Genomic DNA, 26,426 nt, shown 5'->3' with positions numbered 1-26,426 from the left:
AAATTCATTGCAAGAGCTATAACTGAAACACCCTATTGCTAGGGATACATCTTAAATGTATCCACCCAAAAAAGTGACATTTGTACAAAATATTCATAACCACTTACTTATAATAACAAAAAAATGGAAACATCCTATATGTTTAAAGATTGGAAAGCAGCTGAAACAAGTATAGCATATTAATTAAATGGAATATTATAGTGACACACAAAAATTATAGCTTTGAAGCCTACATATGGAAATAGGAAATGACCTACACAACGATCCAAAATTAGTCAACTGACAAGCATTTATTAAGCAAACACACTGTGCTAAGTGTTTGATGTACAAGCACCTACTCAAAAGAAGCTTATATGCAAAGTATGATCAGCAGGAGCACAGCATACACATTAACGTTAACTATAAATATGTGTGTGTGTGTGTGTGTGTGTGTGTGTGTGTGTGTGTAAAAGGGGATCAAATACAGTGGAACTTTTGATAGTATTGGAAAGGGTTAAGAGCGAACATTTTTCTTAAGCCTATGAATATATCTGCTCTTTCTTTGTTTTATGCTAAGGGCTTTACAGAAAACCTCAATCTTTAATCTACATATTTATCTCTGTTAATGGCTATTAAGTCTATAATAAAAACAGCACTATAATGTAAAGAGTACTAGAACTGGTGGTATAAAAAGGATTCCTCTGTCATTAATTTTCTAAAGAATGGCTCCCACAGGAGGTAGCACCTGAAGTAAGGGGAACTATGGATACTGAGGGGGGGAGGTAAAGAAGAAGGGCATTCTAGTTAAATGAGATCTGTGCAAAATCATTAGGGGAAGGAGATATAATGCCAAGATTAAGAAATAGCAAGTAAACCAGCTAGAATAAAACAAAGAGTACACAAAAGGTAGTAATAATAAGTAAGTCTGCAGAGATAGATCAGAGCTAAACTATAAGAGGCTCTAAATGTCAGTGAAAATGGATTAAAAAAAACTGGAAGTTAATTGGGAGGTTATTGCAATAGTAAAATTGAGTGGTAAGAGAGGAGACAAATTCAAGACATTTTTTGAAAGTGGAAGAGATTTAGCAGATTAGCTATGGGTTTGAGGAAGAATGAAGAAACAAGGGCAATTCTCAGGCTGCAAACTCAGATGGTTGAATGGTGGTATGCTCAAAAGAAAAAGGGAACCAGAATTTAGTGGAGAAGAGCACAAGCTATGTCTTGGACACATTGAAATGGAGATGTGGGATAAAAAAAAAAAAAAAAGAATCTAATCTTTTATTCATAGAAAATGTTGTCAACAATTTAGTTTTCCCACTGCAAGATGTCACAAGAAAGAGAAAATATATTGCAGCTAGTATGTTTAACAATCTTAAATAGTAAAAGAAAATAACCTATTTATAGTTAAGTTATGAAATATTTATTGATAAGAATCACATAGACAACAATGTCATAGACTTTTCATCTTTGAACAAGTTTTCCTAAACCTCTTAAAATGTTTCCTCCAGGGAGAACATTCAATTACACAATGACACCATCAACACACACACACACACACACACACACACACACAGACACATATATATATATAAATGAATTGTGCTTATTCTTAAATCAACTTTCAGAAAAATAATATTTCTTATACTTTAACTCCCATGGTATTTTTTAGAAGTAATAAGTAATAACAACATCATAGCTCCTTTCTTAAATTATGGTTTCTGTAACAGTCTGATATAACAAAATTCTTCCAAAGAGAAAATACATTTTCAGAAGGTCAACATAAAGACTAATTAAAAACCTTTCCTTTTGTACAAAATATCTTAGCCTTTAAATGAGAGCTGGATATAAAATCTGATGAGATTATCAAGAGAGAAGAATCAGAGTTTGGGAATAGGACATAAATTCAAGAGGGGGAAAAAAAAAACTAGTGTCCAGATGGAAGAATCAGGATAAAATAGAAGAGTAACTACAAAATCCAGGGATGTAAGAATATTCAAAAGGGGGTTGTCAATGGGTAAAATGCTACAAAGTTCAAAAAAGATGAAGTCTTAAAAAAGGGTACCACATAGTAGTTAAGAAATCATTAACAGGGGGGTTGGTGTCAGGATGGCAGCATTTCCTGGGAACTCATTCCCAAAAAAACTCCAAAAGCACTCAAATTATGACTCGAACCAAAATTTAGAGGGGCAGAATCAACAAAAAGACTGAGTGATACATTTCCCCAGTCCAAGACAACTTCAAAGTTCCACAGAAAAGGTGTGTTTCACCAGGACGAAGACTTGGAAAAAGCCCCGGTCACAGCTTGAAGGGGTGGGGGTAGGATTCTGCTACACGAGAAAGAGTGTGGATTGAGGAGCACCAGCCGCAGAACCTGTGGTGAGAATAGGAAGAAACCAGCCTGCTCCTCCAGAGCACAGCCCACAGAAGGTAAGGCGGTCAGGGGAGAGGGGAGACTGCATACATTTCTCTGCTCTCCCTGGGGGCAAGGACTCTGCTGTTTGTCCACACTCAGATCCAGGTTGCAATTTGGGCTTCCATATTAATTTAGGCCACCAGGGCCTGTCCTTACAGCTCCAGGGCAGAGGAGAGTGTTGTGGTCATCTACATATCAAAGTAAAGGCAAGAGAGCATAAGACTTGGAGGAATAAAGGTCCCAAAGGTGTGTCCCCCCCCAAAAAAAACCCCAAAGTCTTAAAAGTGCCATAAATTAGTCTTGGGTGGAAGAAATGAGTAAACAACAGAAAAAGAAGAATCTGACCAAAGAAAATTACTTTAGTCCTATGGAAGATCAAAACACATACACAGATGATGACAAAATCAAAGCTTCCGTATCCAAAATTGCCAAGAGAAATAGAAAATAGGCCCAGGCTATGGATGAGCTCAAAAAAGACTTTGACAAGCAATTAAGGGAGGTGGAGGAAAAATTGGGAGAAATGAGAGCAATGCAGACAAATCATAGAAACCAAATCAGAAGTTAGGAGAAAGAAATACAATAAAATACTGAAAAAATAATATCTTCAAAACCAGTTAAGGTCAAATGGAAAAAGCAAAACAAAAAGGAGAACATCTTAAAAAGAACTAGCCAGGTGGAAAAGGAGATAAAAAAGCTCTCTGAAGAAAATAACTCTTTCAAATGAAGAAAGGAACTAAAGGAAGCTGATAAATTTTCAAGACCACAAAGAATTTCTAAAATGTACAACTGAGTCAAACTTTAAAAAAAAAAGTCATTCCCCAACTGACAAAGGGTCAAAGGATATGCAAAAGCAATTTACAGATGAGGAGATCAAAGCAATCCAAAGTCATATGCAAAATTGCTCTAAATCATTACTTACTAGAGAAATGCAAATTAAAGCTTCTCTGAGGTACCACCTCACACCTCTCAGACTGGTCAAAATGACAGAAAGGATAATCATCATTGTTGGAAAGGTTGTGGGAAATCTGGGACACTAATACATTGTTGGTGGAACTGTGAACTCATCCAATCTTTCTGGAGAGCACCATATATATGTCATGGGACACTATTGTTCTATTAGAAACCAGGAGGGATGGGAATACAGGGAGGTCTGGAGGGATTTGCATGAACTCATGCTGAGAAAGATGAGCAGAACCAGAAAATCACTGTACACCCTAACAGCAACAAGGGGGCGATGATCAACCTTGATGGACTCACTCATTCCATCAGTGCAACAATCAGTGACAATCTGGGCTGACTACAATGGAGAATACCATCTATATCCAGAGAAAGAACTGTGGAGTTTGAACAAAGACCAAGGACTATTACCTTAAATTTAGGGAAAAAACTGATATCTTATCGTCTGATCTTGCTATTTCTTATAATTTATGTTTCTTCTTTAAGGATATGATTTCTCTCTCATCACATTCAATTTGGATCAATGTATACCATGGAACAACGTAAAGACTGGCAAATTGCCTTCTGTGGGGGTGGGGGGAGGGAAGGGAAGTAAGATTAGGGGAAAAATTGTAAAACTCAAAATAAATAAAATCTTTAAGTTAAAAAAAAAACAGGAAGAAATAAAACTCTTCCAAAAAAGCCAAAATTTAGAAGAAAATGTAAAACATCTCATTGGAAAAAATAATCAACCTCAAAAACAAATCCAGAAGAAATAATTTAAAAATTATTGGGCTACCTGAAAGTCATGACCACGAAAAGAGCCTAGACTTCATTTTTCAAGAAATAATACAGCAAAATTGCCCTGAGATCCTAGAAACAGAGGGTAAAATAGAAATTGAGGGAATTCACGGGTTACCTCCTGAAAGAGATCCCAAAAGGAAAAACTTCCAGGATTATAGCCAAATTCCAAAACTCCCAAGTCAGAGAGAAAAATTCTAAAAGCTGCCAGAAAACAAACAATTCAACTACCAAGGCTCCATAGTTGTACATTGGCAGCATCTACGTTAAGGGCTCGTAGGGATTGGAAAATGATATTCCAAAAGGCAAAAGATCTTTGTTTTCTCAGATTGGCCAATATGACCAAAAAGAATAATGATCATTGTTGGAAGGGTTTGGGGAAATCTGGGACACTATGACATTGTTGGTGGAGCTGTGAACTCATCCAATCTTTCTGGAGAGAAATTTGGAACTAAGCCCAAAGGGCAACAAAAATGTGCATACTCTTTGATCCAGCAATATACCACTAGTGGGTCTATAGCCTGAAGAGATGATGAAAAAGGGTAAAAACATCACTTATACAAAAAATATTCATAGCAGCCCTATTTGTGGTGGCAAAGAATTGGAAATCAAGTCAATGCCCTTCAATTGGGGAATGGCTTAGCAAACTGAGGTATATGTATGTGTGTGTGTATATATATATTTATATACACATACACACACACACACACCAGTTAAAGAACCATGGAGTTTGAACAAAATTCAAGGACTATTCCCTTTAATTTAGGAAAAAAAACCTGATATCTTATTGTCTAATCTTGTTATCTCATACTTTATATTTCTTCCTTAAGGATATGATTTCTCTCTCATCACACTCAATTTGGATCAATGTACAACATGGAAACAATGTAAAGACTGACAAGTTGCTTTCTGTGTGGGGGGAGATTTGGGGAAAAAGTGTAAAACTCAAAATAAATAAAATAATTAAAAAAAACTGAACATCCTCTTTCAGGGGAAAAGATGGACTTTCAAACTTTACTATTGAAACAACCAGAGATGAACAGAAAGTTTGATCTCCAAGTACAGGACTCTGGTGAACCATAGAGGGGATGAGGAGAAACTAAGAGGAACTTAATGATATTGAACTGTTTGTATTCCTGCATGTGAAGAAGATATTGATAACTCATATGAACTTTCTCATTTATAAAAGCTGTTAAAAGGAGCACATATATAGACAGGGCACAGGAAGGAGAAAAATACAATGGTATAATATAGTAAAAAGATGGAGTTAATGGTTGATAGAGGAAAGTACTGGGAGGAAGGGAAAGGAGATGAAGAAGTAGCTAAGAAATTTCACATAAGAGTCAAGAAAAAGCTTTTTCAATAGAGTGGAATGGGGGGGAAGGCAAGGAGAAATGAGTGAGCCTTCATTCTCATCAGAAATGACTGAGAGAGGAAATAATATACATACTTAATAGGGTATAGAAATCTATTCTACCCTAGAGAAGAATGAGAATAAAGGGATGGGATAAGGGGGAATGGGAGGAGGGAAGGGGGGGGGGAATAGGTGATAGAAGAGAAGGAAGATGGTGGGGGAGGGTACTCAGATTTTGGACAGGACCAGGATGAAAGGAGAGACAGAATAGAATAAATGAGTGCAGAAGAATAGAGTGGAGGGAAATATAGCTAGTAATAGCAACTGTGGGAAAAATACTGAAGCAACTTCTCTGGTAGACTTATGATAAAGAAAGCAACTCACCCCAGAGACTGAGCCACTGGAATCTGAACAGAGACTAAAGTACATTTTTTTTTCTCTCTCTCTCTCACTATTCTTGAGGTTTCTCATCTTCTTGGGGGGGGGGGTGGACTTATGTTTACTCTTATAACAATTACTGTAATAATGTAAAATAAATAAATTTAGATCCTTTGCTGAAATATAGATATAAAAAAAATTTTTAAAGTCTTTAAAAAAAAAAGAAAGAAATCATTAGCAACCTCTGAAATACAGTTCAATTGTAAAGTCAAGAACCTAAATGCTAAAATTTGAAAAGAGGATGAGAAGAAAGGAAATGAAAGCAAATGTTTTCTAAAAGCTTGACCATGATAAAAGATGATACATAAGACAATGCAAAGATGTAGGATTAAATGAATATTTTTAAGTGTGAAGATATATAGAAAAGTTAGTTGACAAAAGGGAAGGAGTAAATGGAGGAAGAATGACTAGAAAAAAAGAATAAATCATTAAATAGGTAAGCTCCCTGATAATGAAGGAAAATGAGATCAAAATCATTGTCATTAATCATCTTTTTGTCAAAAACTAAAGCAAAGGAGAATAGAAAAACTGAGGGGTGGCTAGGTGGCGCAGTGAATAGAGCACTGGCCCTAGAGTCAGGAGTACCTGAGTTCAAATCTGGCTTCAGACACTTAATAATTACCTAGCTGTGTGGTCTGGGACAAGTCACTTAACCCCATTGCCTTGCAAAAACTAAGGAGAAAAAAAAAAGAATAAAAAACCTGAGGATGATGTCAACGGTTTCTGAGATATAGACTAAGGAGGACAAAAAAAAAAGAGTTCATAATTTTGGCTTCTGTTTTCTTGGTAAAGTATTGCTGTTTTTCCTTCATTCTTGAAGAAGACCATGACATCAGGGATGTGATGCCATGAAACATAAGGGAACAGAATTTAAGCGAGAGAAGGCTGTATAAAGTCACCAGCTTCACTTTATCCTCTGGAGTCTTCTGGATTCAGTGACCAGATTAGGATCAGGAGGACTGGAAATAGTCCTGAATGAAGTGGGAAACTTACAAACATCCTTTCAGAACATTGACTTTGCAGGAAAAAACTAATATCCACTTTATAGGCTAACTATGAATAGCTGTCACTCTGAGGGACATGATTTATTTCTATAGTTTCTCCAAACCCTTTGATAATTTCAGTCCTATGGTCAGGTTGAGAAATGTGAAAAATTCAATGGTAGCTGCCAGGGGTCAAAACTGAGTACTTCTTTCTTGAGTGTTATTCATACTGTCGAACTGTAATGAATTTTAAGTAATATCAACTGCTTGTCTTCATCATTTCCTAAAGCTTAAAACAGAGTAAATACAATTTTTACCAATTCATCATTTATGAGCTTATTCTAACATTTTACTGTCCCTCCTCTCCATGACTAAAAATAACCTACTCATATCACATATTATCTGTGAACTATATAAGTATTAAAAGTGGACCTCAAATCAAAGGCAATCCATTCCTCTTTTGGTTATGGTGATAGAGTTGTAATACTTCTTGCTTCCCAAGATTCTCCCTCTACCTCAGCAACTTCTCTTATGAAATCCAAATTTTATCACCCAATCTAGAGGCTTTTGTTACCTTCCTATCTAAAGAACATTCTCCTTCCTTTCTCAATGATTTCAGTTACTGTCTCACAGTTGTCTTCTCCACCCTAATATCTGCCCTCATTCTAGACAAATTTAACATTTTCCATCAAATATCTTAACTCTGAAATTTCTTAATCTACTCAGCACCCATAACCTACTCCTGCATTCTACTCAATCTATACAGAGAGGTCCCAAATAGTAAGAATAATGAAGTGGTAACAAGTATTCAAAAATCACAATATTTGAAGTTATAATTAAGTAAAATAGGTCACTGTTTCCAATCCAATGAAAGTATGCATTGCTTCCAACCTCATCCTAATGTAAACTGTTTTCTCTAAAAATGGAAATTCCTCTCCCTAAACTTACCAAGATGATCTAATTGTCAAGTCTAATGTCTTTTCTGTATACTCAACTCAACCTAATTAACTCCCCCCCTTTGAATGAGAGATACCCAAGTTTAGAGTACCTACCCCAGGTGTTTCCATGGACTGTTTTTGTGAGAAGCAGGAGAGCATTCTAAGTTCATATAGGTCTGATTAGCCACAGTTGGACACACTGTAACTTGTCTCTAACTTAGTGATGTCATTTTGGTCTACCTCGATAACAAAGGATAAGAAACAAGCTATTTGGAGGCAGAATAGCTTCGTTCGTTGTATCTATATCTTCAGATATGTATGGATTATAGTAGACCCTTAACAAATATTTGACTGAATGATCCTTGACCTTTCATCTCTACTGCTGGGCCTTCTTTCTTCTCTGAACTTCTGTGACTCTACTTTCTCCTAATTTTTCCAGCCTCTCTGGATGGATCTAGATTTACATCATCTCTCTGGATCATCCCACATATTCAATCATTTCCCAAATCTTGTAACTTCTTTAAGAGTAGGTAGGTCTTACTACTTGCTAAGTCCCAATGGCTATTTCCTCTAGGATTAAAAATAAATTTGTGTTTGGCAATTAAAGCTCTTCACAAGTCAGTCCCCTTCCTATCTGTCTGATCTTAACACTTTACTTACTTCTATTTTCCCCAACAATCTATCCACAGTAGCCAACTTTTAATCAATCAATAAGTGTTTATGAAGAACTTATGTTAGGCCAGGTACAAAGGGAAAGAATGGAATGTAAAAGCAGTTCCTTGTCCTAAGGAAGACAGAGTTTAAACAAACATTCCTGACACACAGTCTAAGGAACTCACACCTCCAAGGCTTTGCACCACTATCCCTTGGTCTCATTCTTAGAGCCCCTGGTTTATTTTAAGATTTGACTACACTACAGCCTCCTAAAAGAGACTTTTATCAGTCCCACTTTCAACCCAAAAGCTGATAGGGTTTTCCTCTAAAGCACTTTGTTATTTATCTACTTGATAATTATTTTAAAGGAATGAACTATGAATAATGGTCCTCTCATTCAAATGGAAGCTCTTTCACACACTGCACAGGAGAGAAAGTCCTTAATAAATGCTTGCTGATTGACTGCAAGGCTCTAAATGTTAATAGTTATTTCTTTAGATCAGACCTAAATATGTCTCTCCACAACTTCTACCCAATCCCCAGTAAAATGATATCTGGAGAAACAGGCCTGCTTCCCATTTGCATTCTATGCTTCCAAGACCCAGCATAGGGGCTGGCAATGGGCAGAGGCTTAAGAAATGCTGACTGATTGCTCTGACTTCTGCTTCCATGGGCCAAGCAGGGCAAGTCCAATCTCTTCTCCAAATAATAGCTCAAATACTTGAACATGAGCTATCATGTCTTATCCAACACTCAAGTGTTCTCTTCTCCTAGGTAAACAAGCCAAGTTCTTTGAACCAATCTTCATAGGTTATGATCTCAAGGCACTTTGTTATCTTAGTTTTCATACTTTGAAAAAAGGAGAAAAGAAAACCAGAAAGGCTTGAATGTGAATTCAGAACCTTGAGATTCCTAAAGTAAAGTTGAAATAGAAAGGAATATCAAATCATTATCCTCTCATCAGTATTCTAAAGCCCAGCTCACTTCAATATTTAGAGGACAACTGAAGACACTTCACACTAAAAACGGTAAAGTATGAAGGATGGGAGACTGCAGGACCAGAAATAAGGATCCCTCCTACAAGAGCAAAGTTTAACTTGGGACAGAGGCCAAAAGGCTGCCTTCCTCCTAGCCCAAGAACACTTTCCATAGAGCTGCAGCACAGTTCTGGAAGGCTCTACTCACAAAACAAAGGATAAACAATAAACTCTTTCTACCTGGTGTTACTATAATCGTAACAGTTAGGATAATTTTAATCACAGACATACTATTTAGAAATGGAAGGGGTCTTTGAAGTCAACTACAATGCAGCCTGATTGCTTTATGGATCCAGACACCCAGGACAAGAAGATCTTATAAAAATCTAAATATTTCAAGTTAATAACTTAGAAAAAAAAAAAAAAAAAGCTGGAATTTGAACCCAAGTCCTCTGACTCCAAATCCAGTGCTCACTTCAACAAAGTACAAGATCCATCAGTCTGTTCATTTCCTTGGAATGGTGAGACTTATTATCCAAAGGGCAAAATAGCAAATATTAGAAGGCTTAAAAATATCAGAATAGTTTTGGGTAGCCAATAAACACTTTGCTGATAAGAAAATACACTGAAAGGAATAAAGAAGATTGCTTAATGTTTTATGAAACCACAAAACAATACTTTGTCTCTCTCCCTTTACTGAGTAGCATGAAGCATAATGTTTCTCTTTTCTAGATCATTTATTCAACCAGCAGCATCTGTTTTTTTTTTTTTTTTTTTACAAAACTCAAAATTTCTGCTTCCTGGAATCAAGCTTAAAGGAGTAACTATGACAGCCACCAATTCTTTGAGGAAGTCTCCAGACCTTGTCACTGTTTCTCTAGGGGAATTGGAAGGGATTAAGGAACTAGGGTGCCTCTAGAACTCTACCAGATGTCAGGAGTCTGTCCTTCATACTATCTCCACCTCCTTTCCAAAAATCAAGAAGCCAGGCACAGAGGGATTTAACAAAGAAGGAGTAGCAGATGCTGCTGCCGCTGCTATGCCTACAGCTTCCAGCTGTGAAGACACTGAGCTCCCCAGTCTTGCTGACACTATTCCAAACTGGCTCCTCCTATTTTTTGTAGCTTTAATTTGCATTAAACTGCACTAATTTCAAACATCGGAGAAAATTGGCTAAGAAAACAATACAGCAAGTGAAAAATCTAAGGGTAGGATCCCAGTACCATGTGTCAACCTACCCTATTGACACTTGGTACTAGGATCCTAACCTTAAAGGTTGTAATTCTGACCACCTGGGTCTGCCACCTCTCATGCCACCTTTCTGCTCCCTGAGAATTGTATTTTTCTAAATCAAATCTTTCTTGCCACAATTAAATAGAAAACTGGGGCCTAGTCTAGCAAAAAGAATATACAAAGCCAGAGCAGCAGAGAAAAAGAATACTACAAACATTGGCCCTCTGCTTCAAACAACTCCATCTTTTCCAGGAAGAATAAAATATAAATAGACTTACACAGATATTGATACCAGAGCATTAATGCACAAGATACTCTGGACTTTGTGTTTCAATCATATGGTCAGGGTTAATTGCTCAGCTTGCTTGATCCTTTTATGTTACCAGAAAGGATCCTTCTCCCTTTTAAATCTTGCTGGTTTTCTGGCTTGAGTATAAAGAGAATCACAGATGTTTAGATAACACCTTCTCATTTAACAGATGAAGAAACTGAAGTGTATTGAAGTTTAGGTTCAATTAATAGAAGAAGTAGGACTCTTTACTCCCAACCAAATGTCTATGGCTTACTTAATTTTTTCTCCTTTACCTCTTATACAGGTATACCTTAGAAATATAGTGGGTTCAGAAAAAAAAAAAGAAATATAGTGGGTTCAATTCCAGACCACTGCAGTAAAGGGAATATCACAATAAAGTCGGTCACACAATTTTTCCCCCAGTACATATAAAATGTTTACACTTATGCTTAAACTATAGTCTATTAAGTGTAGCTTATAGCTGAAAAAAACAATGTACATGTCTTTAATTAAAAAACACTTTTTTTTAGTGACAGCTAGGTGGCACAATGGATAGAGTACTGGTCCTGGAGTCAGGAGAATCTGCGTTCAAATTTGACCTCAGACACTTAATAACTGCCTAGCTGTGAGGCCCTGGGCAAGTCACTTAACCCCATTGCTTTAAATAAATAAAATGAAAAAGAATTTTAAAAAATTTTTGATAAAAAAATTATGTCATCTAAGTCTTCTTTTTGCTGGTAGAAAGTCTTGCCTCGATGTTGATGGCTGCTAACTGAGCCGGGTAGCGGTTTCTGAAGCCTGGGGTGACTAGAGTAATTTCTTAAAGTAGGACAACAATGAAATTTGCCACATCAATTGACTTTTCCTTCCACGAAAGATTTTTGCTGTAGTATAAGATGCTTTATGATAGCATTCTACTCATAGTAGAACTTTCAAAATAGGAAAAAGTTCTTTCAAACCCTGCTACAGTTTATCAACTAAGCTTATGTGATACCCTTCAACATTGTTGTGTCTCAGGCAATATAGATGCCCAAGAGCCTGAGGAATGCTAAGTCACAGGAGAAGTCAGAACACATATAACATCTGTCATAATATTAAGTTTGCCATTTTATAAAGGTGTGGTTCACAGTGCCCCAAAACAATTACAAAGTAATAATATCAATGATCACTGATCACAGATCACCAAATCAGATATAATAATGAAAAAGTTTGAAATATTGCAAAAATTACCAAAACAAGGCACAAACATGATTGTGAGCACATGCTATTGGAAAAATGGTGATTAATAGATCTGCTAAATTCAGAGTTGCCACAAACTTTCCACTTGTAAAAACAAATAAACAACAACAACAAAACTAACCCTCCATAACTGCAAGGTACAGTAAAGCAGCAACAACAACAAAAAAATGAGGTATGACTGTACCAGTACTAATTTCAGTCCATCTGCACCTTCTCATACCATGAGAATTTTGTTCATATACTGTAGAAAATCTATCCAACATGCTAAAGGCCTTCTGGGTCACCTAGATCTTTCAAGTGTTTCCTCAGGACAAGTGGAACAGTTTGTCCATCTGTGATTCTTCCCTCTCATTACATGATAAGCCAAAATATTTTTCCAGGTGAAAAACTGAAAGAGAAAATAAATGACTCCAAAAAAGGCATAAACCCAAAGAAAAAACATAGGGAACAAAAAAGTAACAAAAGAAAACTGACCAGGAACAAGAATCAGAGTGAGAAGCAAAAACATAATCAACAAAGACCATTTAAAAAACACTACAAAGTGAAAATACTGAGGAATGTCATAGCCATTTCCTAAAATAGGAAGAGATAAAGCACAGAAATGAAGCTAAAAAGCAATTAATGCTTAATAAATGACAAAAATATTAGCAAAGAAGGTATTTTTTTAAAGTATACATTTTGTTTGTACCATGAATGCAAGATTGGTTAATATTACAAAAATTACAAATTATAATACACAATATCCCAAACAACAAAAATCAATAGATGTAGAAAAGCATTTTTTGCAATGCAGCATCATGTTAAAAATAATTAAGTTATCTATTTTTAATACAATAATTAATACTTATTAAAAAAGAGGTAGAAATACTAGAGATCTTTCTGATGAAATCAAAATCAAAACAAGTATGTTTATTGTTCCAATTATTTAACATAGTTCTAAAAATGCTAGCTATTGCTGCATCAATAAAAAAAAGGAAAAAATTAAGAGAGTATTTGTAAAGAGGAATCAAAATTATCAATTTTTTAAAATGATGAAATGATTTGCTTAAAGAACCCTAGAGAAACAACTGAAAATTAACTGAAACAATAACTTCAGTAGAGGGAAATCAAAAAAGGAAACCAAATCACCAATCTAAACAAAACTCAGAAGGAAGAAAAAGAAATTTCACTCCAAGCATGTACAAAATATGTGGAGTTACCACATCACCAAGAGGAATTATGACAATTACCAAAACAAACAGGGGTAAGAATTCACTAATCAAGAAAAACTGCTAGGAAAATGGGAAAGCAGACAGGAAGAAATCAAAATTGGTCCAACAGCTTACACACACACACACACCAATAAGCTCCAAATGAACACTTGACCTACATATAAAAAGCTTCTTGGCTAGGGGAGTTACACCGCAGGACCTTTGGGGACTGAATGGAGAACAGAACTAAGTGGGGAAAGGTTTGAAAGAGATAGATCCAGCAGCAAGCTACTGCAGCAGTCCAGTGAGAGGGGTGAGTGTCCTCACCATGGAGTGTGGAAATATCAGATTAGAAAGATAATGAGATTAAATCAAAGACCTTGGGAAAAGCTTGGATACAAGGAGAGTGAGAGATGGTGACAAATCCAGGATGTGAGCATGAGGGGGATGAGAGGGAGGGGGGGAGGGGGGGAGAGGGGGGAGGGGGGAGAGAGGGGGAGGGGGGAGAGGGGGGAGGGGGGGAGAGAGGGGGAGGGGGGAGAGAGGGAGGGGGGAGGGAGAGTATAGAAAGAAAGAGAAAGTGAAAATAAGTGAGAGTGGGATGACAGTGGGAGCAATCTGTTGGGGATAAGATGGAATAGATCATTTGACTACCTATAAAGAAGTTAGTCTTGTGAAACAGGATGAAGGAAGAGAGAATGACACAAGGCACCTGAGAGAGAGATGAGAGACAGAGAAGAGGGTAAAAGAGGGAGTTCAGAGTAAATAAATGGCCTCAATTGTTTCTGCAAAACATGAGGCAATGGGGCAGCTAGTTGGCATGGTGGATAGAGCACTAGCCATGGGGTCAGGAAGACCCGAGTTAAAATATGACCTCAGACACTTAATAACTTCCTAGTTGTGTGACCTTGAGCTAGGCACCTAATCCCATTGCCTTACATAAATAAAAAATAAAACATGAGGCAAAGGTTCTCAGCTGAGGGGGCTAGGTAAGGAAGTCAGGGAAGATTTAAGGCAGTATTAAAAGATTTAGAAAAATGATAATGAGATACTAAGTAGGTATGGGAAGTCTAGTATAACTGCCTAACAGCAGGGAGGGTTCAGTTGAGGTTCCCCTCATACCCATTAAATTAGTAAAGTTGCAAAAAGAAATGAAAATGGTTAAAGAGACAAATAGGAGAAAACATTAATACACTGTTGATAGACTGTGAATTGAAGGCAATTTGCCAGTCTTTAAATTGTTTCCATGGTATACATTGATCCAAATTGAACGTGATGAGAGAGAAATCATATCCTTAAGGAAGAAACATAAAGTAAAAGAAATAGCAAGCTCAGACAATAAGATATCAGTTTTTTTTCTCCTAAATTAAAAGTATTAGTCCTTGATCTTTATTCAAACTCCACAGTTCTTTATCTGGATATAGACAGTATTCTCCATTGCAGACAACCCAAAATTGTCCCTGATTGTTGCACTGATGGAATGAGTGAGTCCATCAAGGTTGATCATTGCCCCCATGTTGCTGTTAGGGTGTACAGTGTTTTTCTGGTTCTGCTCATCTCACTCAGCATCAGTTCATGCAAATCCCTACAGGATTCCCTGAATTCCCATCCATTTTTGTTGCCCTTTGCACTTATGAACCAATCCCTCTTGAAAGCAATTTGGATCTATAACCAAAATATTACTAAATTGTGCCTGTGCTTTGTCCAAGAAATACCACAATTTTGGTTTATACTCCAGAGAGCAAAGAAAGATGGAAAAATTGCATATTCATAAAAATATTTTACTGCAGCACTTTTTTTAAACCAAAATTCAGTAAATAAAGTGAGCATATATCATTTGGAAAGGGTCAAATTATAGCATATAAATAAATATGATAACAGTGTTCTGTAAAACATGATATACCTATAAGTATTTGTATGGTCTGATTCATTACTACAACACTGTAAAGGAAAACAAGGAAGTCTTAAAAACTCCAATTAATATAATTACCAATTTTGACTCCAGTGCACTGATGATAAAGCAGGTTTCCCAGTCCTCCGTAAAGATTAGAAGTGTAGAATAAGACATACACATTGAGATATGGCTAAAATAGAGGGGTTTTTCATTTTTTCTTGGAGATGGATGATTGAAGCAGAAATTTATAGGGGAAGAGGAAAAGGAAAGATACTAACAAAAACATTAAAAAAGAAGAAAAGAGTGCCAATGAATCAGCCAGAAGCAAAGATATTTAAGGGGGAATGTATATAGCAGGAAAATATTGGAATTGCCATGTTACACATTTGAAACATACAAAATAAATCATGTTGTGCATTATGAAGATGTTGAATGTCATATATAATCCTCTTTTTCCATTCTTTGTGTGAAAAAAAGGTTTTAGGTTCCATACATGTCCTCCCATGCTTCTCTGAATTCTTTAAAATTCATCATTTATTTCACATTCATATGCTTTACTCAATCATCCTCCAACTAGTGGACACCCATTTGTTTAGAATTCTTTACTATCAAAAAGATGCACATATTGTATCTCTATAGTAATACATCTGACTGAAAAATGAATATATGGGATTCCACTGTACTTATTGTGTACTGAATTTTCTTTAAAGTATTTGATTCAGGGGCAGCTAGGTGGCACTGGCCTTGGAGTCAGGAGTGCCTGAGTTCAAATCTGGCCTCAGACAATTACCTGGCCGTGTGACCTTGGGCAAGCCACTTAACCCCATTGCCTTGGAAAATCTAAATAAATAAATAAATGGATGAATGAATAAACAAATAAAGTATTTGATTCAACAGAGAAAAATGCTATCTTATGCTCACACCCCCAAAGGTGTCTCCACATACACATATTAAAATCATGTAAGATTCTAATAAAACCGTAGTAGAAATAATGGTTTTCAGCAACCCCCTAACTAATATCAAGTAAAGTAAAGTAGATACATTTGACAAATGTATTTGCCACCATTAAGGAGGTCAGTGTAAAGTCCAAATTAAACGAAGTTTCTCTAGATGGTAGGATCCTCTAAACACTCCTCTGTGAAAATGAACTGTGCTGAAAGCCTCAAGACCAGGAACTTCCTAAATGAGGTCCACTTTCACTCAGGAGTTGGACCTAAGTATCCACACATAAAAACAACAAACAGATAATGAATGCCAACTGTCCAAACTAGGAAATGCATTTAGATCAACAATGTGTAGAGCTGAGAGAGAGAGAGAGAGAGAGAGAGAGAGAGAGAGAGAGAGAGAGTGTGTGTGTGTGTGTGTCTACACACCTTGGACAGGCACTGCAGATAAACAGTGAATTGGTCCCAGAATTGAAAAGGAAAAAGAGAGCAAGATGAATTACATTTAGGAAATATACCCTCATTTTCACAAATGTAACGTACTTGATTTGTGGAATTCAAGGATTCACTGAAGTTACAGAATACCATAGTATCAGAGGAATTAAATTATTCAAAAGGCAAGGGGAAGTATACACCAAAATATTTATACTACTCTTTGTAATAACAAAGAACTGAAAATTAAGTAGATATACATCAACTAAACTGTGATACAATAGTGGAAGAAAATATAATGTACTATAAAAAATGAAAATTACAGAGACTCCCTTCAAATACTTAAATGAACTGATTTATAGTGAAGCAGAACAATGAATACAACATAAATTAAAATCTCAGAATAGGAGAAATATTGCAAAATTACAACAAATAAGCATAGCCCCAAAGAAGAGACATTTAAGACACCTTTCCCATCTACTTTTCAGAGGTGAGGAAAGAGAGGGTCTACAGATATGAAACACTGCATATATTGTCAGATTTTTTTCAAAATATTGATTGACTTTGATGATTTTTTCCTCTTCTTTCGTTAGGTGGCACAGTGGATAAAGCACCAGCCCTGGAGTAAGGAGTACCTGGATTCAAATCCAGTCTCAGACACTTAATAATTACCTAGCTGTGTGGCCTTGGGCAAGCCATTTAACCCCATTGCCTTGAAAAATCTAAAAAAAAAAATCCTTGGTGCATCTAGGTGGCACAGTGGATAGTGCACTGGCCTTGGAGTCAGGAGTTCCTGAGTTCAAATTCAGCCTCAGATACTTAATAATTACCTAGCTGTGTGGCCTTAGGCAAGCCACTTAACCCCATTGCCTTGCAAAAAAACCTCAAAAAAAAAATCCTTCATTCTAAGGATAGTAATCTGAAAGGGAGAAGGGTATAGCAGAAATCTAAGTGCTACAAAATTAGAAGATTTCAATATAAATAGGGAAATGGAGAGGCACAGAAGAACTTAGGCCTGAAAAAGAAACTGAAGCCAGTGTGTATGGAAAGGGAGAGATAACTGATGGAAAGTCTGAATAAGAGAGCTTGAGGAGGGTCCCTAATGTATTAGAATGTCTAGTGAAGATTTACGAATGGTCATGGACTAGAATCTCATTGAATGAGAATGCATACATGGATTATATCTGTTCCATGGGAGTGTACCCATATGGATGTGAGCACAGAGTCCTGAAAGTATGCATAATCTTCCAAATAAACCACTTACCACTTGTGTTCAATGTTAAACAATTGCCTAAAATACAAGGCATTCATTTAAATTTGAGCATGTAATACTTACAGTAATCTTCTTGTATAAAGCCATGACATTATCATCATCAAATGGTAGAAATCCACATAGTAGTGCATATAAGAGAATTCCCATGCTCCAAACATCTGCCTAAGGGAGAAAACATTCAAACTGCATTAAAGACAATTTTTAACCCAACAATAAATCTTACGTACTATAAGTAATTTCCTAATCACTTAACTGTCTGGATAATGAAAAGAATAAAGGAATTAAGGTATCAAATTTCTATGTTTTATAGGCTGCAGATAACAAAGTCTCTACTCTGTCAAAAGCATGTTAAAAAGTCAAATGGGACTTAAATATGTTAATCTGAGATGATCCTAGTAATTATAGGAGCAGTTTCAAATTAATGTCTGGGGAGATACTATAACAAATCAATACAGTCATCTAGAAAAAATCATTATATAAACCTATGAACCTGAACTATGAAACCAAACAACAAATTTAGCAAAAACAAGTAGGCAGTCTAAACTTAGAGCTAGAAGGAAACAGTGAGACTATTATTCCAAATTCCTCATTATTGAATACAAGAGGAAACTGAGGCCTTAAGAAACTAAAGGTCAGATTTTTAAACAATGTTAAATTCAAGAAATATTATCTATAATTGGAAAAATAAAATATAATAAAAAAAATTTGAACACAAAAGAATAAATTTAGAAAAATTAAGACACTCTCTCTCTCTATATATATATATATATGTATGTATGTATGTATGTATATCAGGCAAGTAAACTAATCATTGCCCTCAAGGAATTGACAATCTAATGGAAGTAGCAACATATCTATATGAGAGTAATATCTAAGGAGGAGAGTTTTAGACATAGATGTTACAGGGAAAGGTGACTAAATCTACAGAAAAACTGACTGACCCAGTCAGAAGATGATCTTTAAATTCATAAAGTATAACAATGTCTATAGGTTCACATGAGGGTCAGCTACAAATACAAAAAAAAAACCACATAAAAGTAAACCTAGTAACCTCATGGTAGAAAACACAAAGATCATTACTACTAGTATGAGAATTCACTACTGATAAAAACTGTTAGGAAACCTAGATAACAGTCAGGCAGGCAGACATTAGATTTGGACCAATAGCTTACAAGTTCCAAAAAGACCAGTGACCTAGAAATCAAAGGTAACATGCAAACAATTTAGAGGGGGAAAAAAGGCATTTATTCTCTTTCAGATCTATGAATAAAAACTCAAAATCCATTTAAAAACTACCTACTGGGTACAAGTCAATGTGCCCTTAGACATTAAGGACATAAAAAACAAGCCAGTCCTTGGCCTCTACAGTTTACTTGGAAGAGTTAACTAACTCCTCTCCTCTATAATAAATCAACTTGTAAAGCATCTATAATATTATATTTGTCACTGAACTTTCAAAGTTTTCTCTCCACATCTCCCTTTCATTTTTTTTAAAACCTAATAACCAAGTCAGTTTCTTCATAGAAGAAACATCAATTACAACACACATTTTGAACCCCCCCCCTTGTGGTAATGATCTATTTATATACTCTAAGCCAATCTTCCTTTGTAAATGTTTGATGGCAGTCATTTATAAAAGAGATGGCAAAGCTAGTGGTCAAGGAACAGCCTTTCTCTATGCTCTGAGAATCATACTATAACCAGTTTAGCTAACCCAATCCAGAAGAGGGAAATAACTTTTATTACAAAAACAACTAGGGACAGGTAGGTGACACAGAGGACAGAGCACTGGCCCTGGAGTCAGGAGGACCTGAGTTCAAATTCGAGTTCAGACTCTTGACACTGTGTGACCCTGAACAAGTCACTTAACCCTGACTGCCTTGAAAAAATAAAAATAAAAAAAAATGCAACAAAAAATAAACAAGAAAAACATATAAGATACCTCTGATCCAATATAGGATTTGCCTTGAATGAGTTCAGGAGCTGCATAAGCTGGACTTCCACAACATGTCTGTAAATGGCAATCCTTGCTACTCTGCAGAAGAGACAGAATACTGAACATGAAAGATTCAACAGACAGCAGAAATTAGAACACACTGCAACCAGGGGGCATGAAATAGAAGAAAAACAGTCAGGCTTCTACTTCATGAAAGTGCATCCTAACTGGACAGATTCTCCTCTTGGTTTCCCACGTCTATGTGGTATCACAGAAATTATGCCACTTTGACACACTCAAGAATTAAAAGTGACTCTTTCTGGTGTGTGTGTGTGTGTATATGGAGAGAGAGAGAGAGAGAGAGAGAGAGAGAGAGAGAGAGAGAGAGAGAGAGAAGGAATGAGAGTTAAAGTAACTTTCTCGGGTCTCAATAAACAGAAACCTCATTGCTTTAAAAAAGTTCTACAATTTCAGGTTAGCACTAAATTAGAAATTGGGAAACCTGAGATTTGATCTCTCTTCTGCCGTTAACTGTTGGAGACTTGGAGAAGTCATCTGTCTCAATCTCAGTTCCTTAATTAATAAAACAAAAAGGTTTCATGACACTGTAGCTGTCAAACACAAGACTAAGAGCCATTCCGAGTGCCTTCTGAGATTAAATGCAATTGAGAAATATTTAATAAAACATAAATAATCTTACATTTTAAAACTAAGTCAATATGTGGTCTTATTATAGTTATGTGGTCCCTGTTTCTATTTGAGTTTGACACCACTGAACTATTACTCTCTGAGGTTCTTTTACAATGTTGATAAAGTGCTACCAAAATGAGCAAAGAGGACTAGTGGGGACAAAGGCACATAGGTCTTGGGGCCTAGAGGGAGCCAAAGGGGAGATTATCAGGGCATAACCTCACACATTATCTACATAATTCCTCTTATAGTAGAAATAACATTTTCAGGGACATTCAAGAAACAGGAGACCAAGAAGTGATCTTGGGGAGAAATACAAAAGATAAAACAAAAAAAAAAAAAAAATCAGTCACCAATATAGGAAAATTTATTAGAATAGACTACTAACTTTGAGCTTCTCTTTTCCCCTAATCTTTTTCTTTTTACTTCTCCTTTACTCTCTTTCTTCTCCTTTTATCCTTATATCTAATATCTAATAATGACACCAACACCAGCAATACTTAGCCCCAATCAGGGTTCCCAGGCCTAAACAGTTTTCTGATCCCAATTCTAAATCATTTGGCCTTCATTTACATATTGGACCTTTTATATCCACTGCAAATAAAAGAAACTTCACAGAACAGTTTTCTGATAAGGTCCAAAAAACTTCTCTATTTAAACTGAAGGAACTCTTTTTTCTCATAAGATCTGCTTTTTTATTTACAACTCAGGATTTGGGTGGGGGGGGAATTTGGATCAAACTCAGATCAATACTTCCATTGAAAAACATTTCCTATGTTGACTTGTCACACCACAGTGACACTTTCTCATACTTCAATCCCTAAAATATAGGCAGTGAGAAGTGACAAGACAGCCAGACAAAATCATCAGCACAGAAGAAAAAGTAAGTGTTTTAGTCATTTCACATTCAGGCCACTTCTACAGAAGCAATGATCAAATTATCTATATTAAGAAAGGGGGGGGGGGGCAGCCAGGTAGTGTAGTGGATAGAGAGCACTGGCCGTGGAGTCGGGAAGGACCTGGGTTCAAATCCAACCTCAGACACTTAATATATTACCTAGCTGTGTGACCTTAGGCAAATCACTTAATCCCATTGCCTTGCCAAAAAAAAAAAAAAAAGGTAGGAAAGTTATGAAAGGCAAACTTCTAGAGGCTTATGATCTCACAGATGTACTTAGTATCCTTAAGGTTAACATAATATAGGCATGTAAGAAAATTAATATTAAACCACCCAAAATATAGTTGTAACTCATTATTTGAAATCAAACTTAAACATAATAATTTTTAAAGTGAAGACATTTTGAACTACAAAAAGTCTTAGGAGAACAGATACAGAATACAGCTAAGTCTTCCACAGTTCAGGCTTGATATATAGATATATAAAAGCCACTGCCAAAGGTAAAGAAGATAAACTTTAAATGTTCTTTTTGAATACTAAGAATTACAGTCTTATTTAACAGCAAGACTAGGCTTAAGTAACTCAGAAGAAAGAGGCCAATTTTAGTGATCACTGCATTTTACTACTATGTTATAAGAAAACATGCTTCACTCACTCATTACCAGCAGGTGGGCCACACTAGGTCATCAAATACTTAGAAACATAAATGGATGCATTAGCTGAACCACAGAAACCAAAACTTCTCATTCTCTGCAATTATTGCCCATTTCCTTACATAAATCCCCCTCTACAGGCTCTACTCATCTAGATTTCATAACTTTCTCTAGATCTCCAAATAGTACGTGAGTTGATTATATGGGGCTCTCTACCTCTTAACCCTTGCTATTGAGTGATAGTCAGCTCACCTCCTATAAATCATATGATCACCACATGACACTTTTCATGGCACATTGTACAGTCACCCTATGTGCTAATAGACAATAAAATGTTTAATTGAATACTGAAAATAAACCAAAATCTACTTACAGAGGCCACTCTCCACTGTCCTTTCAGGCATCTGTGATGACAGTACATACATGATTTGGGAACATATAATATCTCCAGCAAAATATGGTATTAAAAGCCTTTTCAGCCTAAAATATTGTTAGATAGACCCCTGAGCTTCAACAGTAGAACATTCAAGAACCCAAATCATTTCCAAACTCCAATGAGGCATGCATTATACAAGTACACAAGGGCTCCATCTTGTGCAGTTTCATTCCACTTCCATAGTTAAAGGCTTCAAAAAAAAGTAAGATTTGGATGATTTTTACATTTTAAATTTTAGAATTTTGTCTACACAACAAATTGCTATACATGTAATAAAGTTCCTACATTTATACTGACATTTCTGCTGAACTCTTATTCACAGGGTGGACAAGACAATCTCACTGAAGTCATAAGACAACATGGGAAGAGATTAGAATCTGCATGGGTTGGGCAGACCCAGTCACCACATCTCCCTTTAGCCCTGAACCCAAGAGACTTAGGACTGAGAAAACCTCCAGTCCAAGGCCCACAGTCATCCCCACCCCAGAAGTAATCCCTGTAGAGAGGCAGTCTGGGCCACCAAAGCCCTTGCATTGACAAATGGTTTGACATCAGACACTTAGGATTTTAATAGCAAAAGTGACATGAAGATAATTCTTACGATCCACTTTGCCACTGCCCCTTGAGTACTCAGGGCTTTCCATCTGATTAGTAGCTAAAGTCTTCCATTGGTATTATGGTCCCCATTAGAAAGTGAGCTCCTTCAGAACAGGACTGTTTTGTTTGTCGAGGCTTATCTGTAGTGCTTAGCAAAGTGCTCTGCATATATAAATGCTTCATTCATTCAAATAAAATAGACAATGAAGCTGCAGCTAAATGTAAGAAATACTCACATGTTGATTCTTTTTGAAGATGAAGATAAAGGAGCTGAAACATTATTTTATGGGATCTTTATTTTATAATATCATAATGAAGATGATGATGATGAAGAAGATGTTTTCCTTTGTTCTCAAAGAAGAGCATGAGATCAGGGAGGTGATGCCATGACAAGTGAATGAATTAGATTTGAGTGACGGGGTGCTGTGTTTAAGTCACCAGCCTCACTTTCTCCTTCAAAGCCATCAGATATGAATCAGGACTACTGGAGCTGACCCTGGATGTGAAGCAATCAGGGTTAAGTGACTTGCCCCAAGTCACACAGCTAGAAAGTGTCAAGTTATGAGGTCAAATTGGAACTTAGGTCCTCCTGGAGTCCTGACTCCAAGGTCAGTGCTCTATTCGCTGTAGCACCTAGCTGATCTAGGAGCAAAAAAAACTACTATAGGTTAATGTTTATTGTAAAGTATAAAGTGTTAAAATTCCACTGAAGAACCTGAGAACATCAGGAAGAAAGCACTGGCTTTAGAATTAAGAAAATGCAGATTCTAATTTTGCATCAGATGCTTTTTACCTGTGTGACTTTTTGTTTGTTTTTTTTTATTGTTTTTTGCAAGGCAAACGGGGTTAAGTAGCTTGCCCAAGGCCATACAGCTAAGTAATTATTAAGTGTCTGAGACCGGATTTGAACTCAGGTACTCCTGACTCCAGGGCCGGTGCTTTATTCACTATGCCACCTAGCTGCCCCTACCTGTGTGACTTTTGGCAGGTCGCTTACCCTCCCTGTACCTCAGTTTCCTCATCTATAAAATGAGGAGATGGAACTAGAAAAGTCTCTGATGTCCTTTCTATCCCAAGCTGTATGATCCTATGAGACTGAGCAATACAACCTTGGTATTTAATAGACACAGGGTAAAGAACTGAAAAAAGAGATTGGAAAAAAATTTGAAAACTTAAAAAAAAAAGGAAAGTGCATAAAGTCATGCACATTAGAGACTTCATGACTAAAATTATTTTCTTTTAAGAAGAGAAATGGAAAGTATTCACCATGACAAACACTAAACATCATAAAAAAGGAAATGCCCTAAATACAGACAAGAAACTACTTACTTTGTGAAAAATTGGTCATTATTGACTGCTTGTATGCAATCAGGTCATCAACTGATTGGTTAGCAAAGGTCAAAATTGCCACCACCAAATTAGTAAGATAAAGGTAAGAAAACAACAGGAATATTAACTATAGCTCTAAATTGACCTATTTAATCAAGCTGTTGCCTCTGGGAAATTGTAACTAGCTAAAACTAAAGACACTCACCCCAATTACCACCATTATTTAAAGATTCTTTACAATTTGGGAACAAGAAACATGATTAGATGACAAAAAGTACCCAAAGACTATCTCAATAATCAAGCATCATCTCTTTATCAAGGGAAGAAATGTGAGGGTCAAAGCCAATGCTGTTCAAAATAAAAGATGATTGGGGCAGCTAGGTGGCACAGTGGATAGAGCACCAGCCCTGGAGTCAGGAGTACCTGAGTTCAAATCTGGGCTCAGACACTTAATAATTACCTAGCTGTGTGGCCTTGAGCAAGCCACTTAACCCTATTGCCTTGCAAAAGTCTTAAAAAAAAAAAAAGATGATTTCCAAAATATGATAGAAAATGACAGAAGAATGTGGTCTGTATTGTCTCATAAAATAAGATCTAATAGAGGAGAAAACAATCTTACAGAAAGCTTACACAAGGTGTACTACCTGAGCTAGATTGCCCCAAGAATGTTTATGGACTAGTCAGGTCCATGTTTCTATGGCAATTGATGTTCGAACTTCAGAATCAAAGAGGACCTTGTCATATACTTAATGACATGACTTGTACGATTATATTTATTATACCCAAGGGAGTGTTGGGCAATGACATCCTTACCACCTGTCTTTACCAGAACCAGTCCACTCCATGGCCTGATTTGATAGGAAACAGGACTTTCCGTGATGCTATGGGAGCCCTTAGCCCTTGAGGACAATTTTTATCTCCCATATCAGCAAAGCACCTTGTCACTCCAGCAACATTGGGCAACCTTCATAATCAATGACTGTGTAACTACACTATTTAGAGTTGAACATCTCAGTATCCAGTGCTAAATGAGTAGTAAGCAACAGCACTTCAAGATGACAAAGTGAAGAACTGAGTCTGACCCCAAAGGAAAACCACACTTGAGCTGCTGCAAGTTAAAGACAATCAAATCCTGACTTCACTTCTGATCCAGGTGCTCAAAAAGAAGATTACAAAGCAATTAAAAAAAATTGTGGGAGGTCATGTGGCATAGCAGAAAAGGTACTGGATTAGAGTCAATATCAAATCTAAATCCTGTTTCTCATATTTACTAGGTAACCTTGAACACATCACTTAACTCTGTGTCCTTAGCTCTTCATTGATAAAATGAAACAACTGGATTAATGAACTCCAAGATCCTTTATGAACTCTACATCTGTGACCCCATGTTTTAAAGGGAAAAAGAAAAAGACTCCTAATCATCCTGCCACACTGTCCTCCTCCAGTGCCAGGGCCATGCTAATTGCTAAGAGGTCACCTAGTCAAGCCCAGCATACTCTCCTCCTGTCATCTACCATGCTCACTGTCCTGGCACCAAAGAAAGCTGGCCCCAATCCCCTGACCATGCCCCCCCTTTCCTTCTGCTGAGGGATGCCACTACACTGCCTCCAAGTGATATCCCTCATTTCTGCCCTAGTGATAGCTCCCAACATCTCCCTGCAGTCAACCAAACATTCCATTTTCTTCTTCCTATCCTTCCCCAGTCAATACCACCAGAGCTTCTGGGAAGAGGTTCATCTTTCAACTGCTTTCTGGCTCTACTCACCATCAATGACTTCATCTTTCTCTGGACACTACTCAATGCTATGAGAAACATAAACTCCTTGAGTCTTTTATATTTATAATATCAGCATGTAACAAGCATTTAAACACATTTTTCAATCATTCAACCAAGAAAGTATCAGCAACCATGCTGGT

General features: G+C 36.6%; 1 protein-coding gene across 7 annotated transcripts in view; it reads right to left on the bottom strand.

The window, feature by feature from the left end:
- MELK (maternal embryonic leucine zipper kinase) overlaps positions 1-26,426 on the bottom strand; it is a 90,786-nt gene that overhangs the window by 45,992 nt on the left and 18,368 nt on the right. For 6 of the 7 annotated variants that reach the window (XM_074200428.1, XM_074200430.1, XM_074200433.1 and 3 more), the window contains 2 exons: positions 19,913-20,005; positions 18,034-18,132 (listed from right to left, as the gene is read on the bottom strand). In XM_074200428.1, the coding sequence (XP_074056529.1) occupies positions 18,034-18,132; positions 19,913-20,005 (192 nt within the window). The remainder of the gene's footprint in view (positions 1-18,033; positions 18,133-19,912; positions 20,006-26,426) is intronic. The other variant, XM_074200431.1, reaches the window with a different exon arrangement.

Source organism: Macrotis lagotis, chromosome X (genome assembly GCF_037893015.1).
Source record: "Macrotis lagotis isolate mMagLag1 chromosome X, bilby.v1.9.chrom.fasta, whole genome shotgun sequence".
NCBI classification, from domain to species: domain Eukaryota; kingdom Metazoa; phylum Chordata; class Mammalia; order Peramelemorphia; family Peramelidae; genus Macrotis; species Macrotis lagotis.
This window is presented reverse-complemented; position numbering and strand designations above follow the sequence as displayed.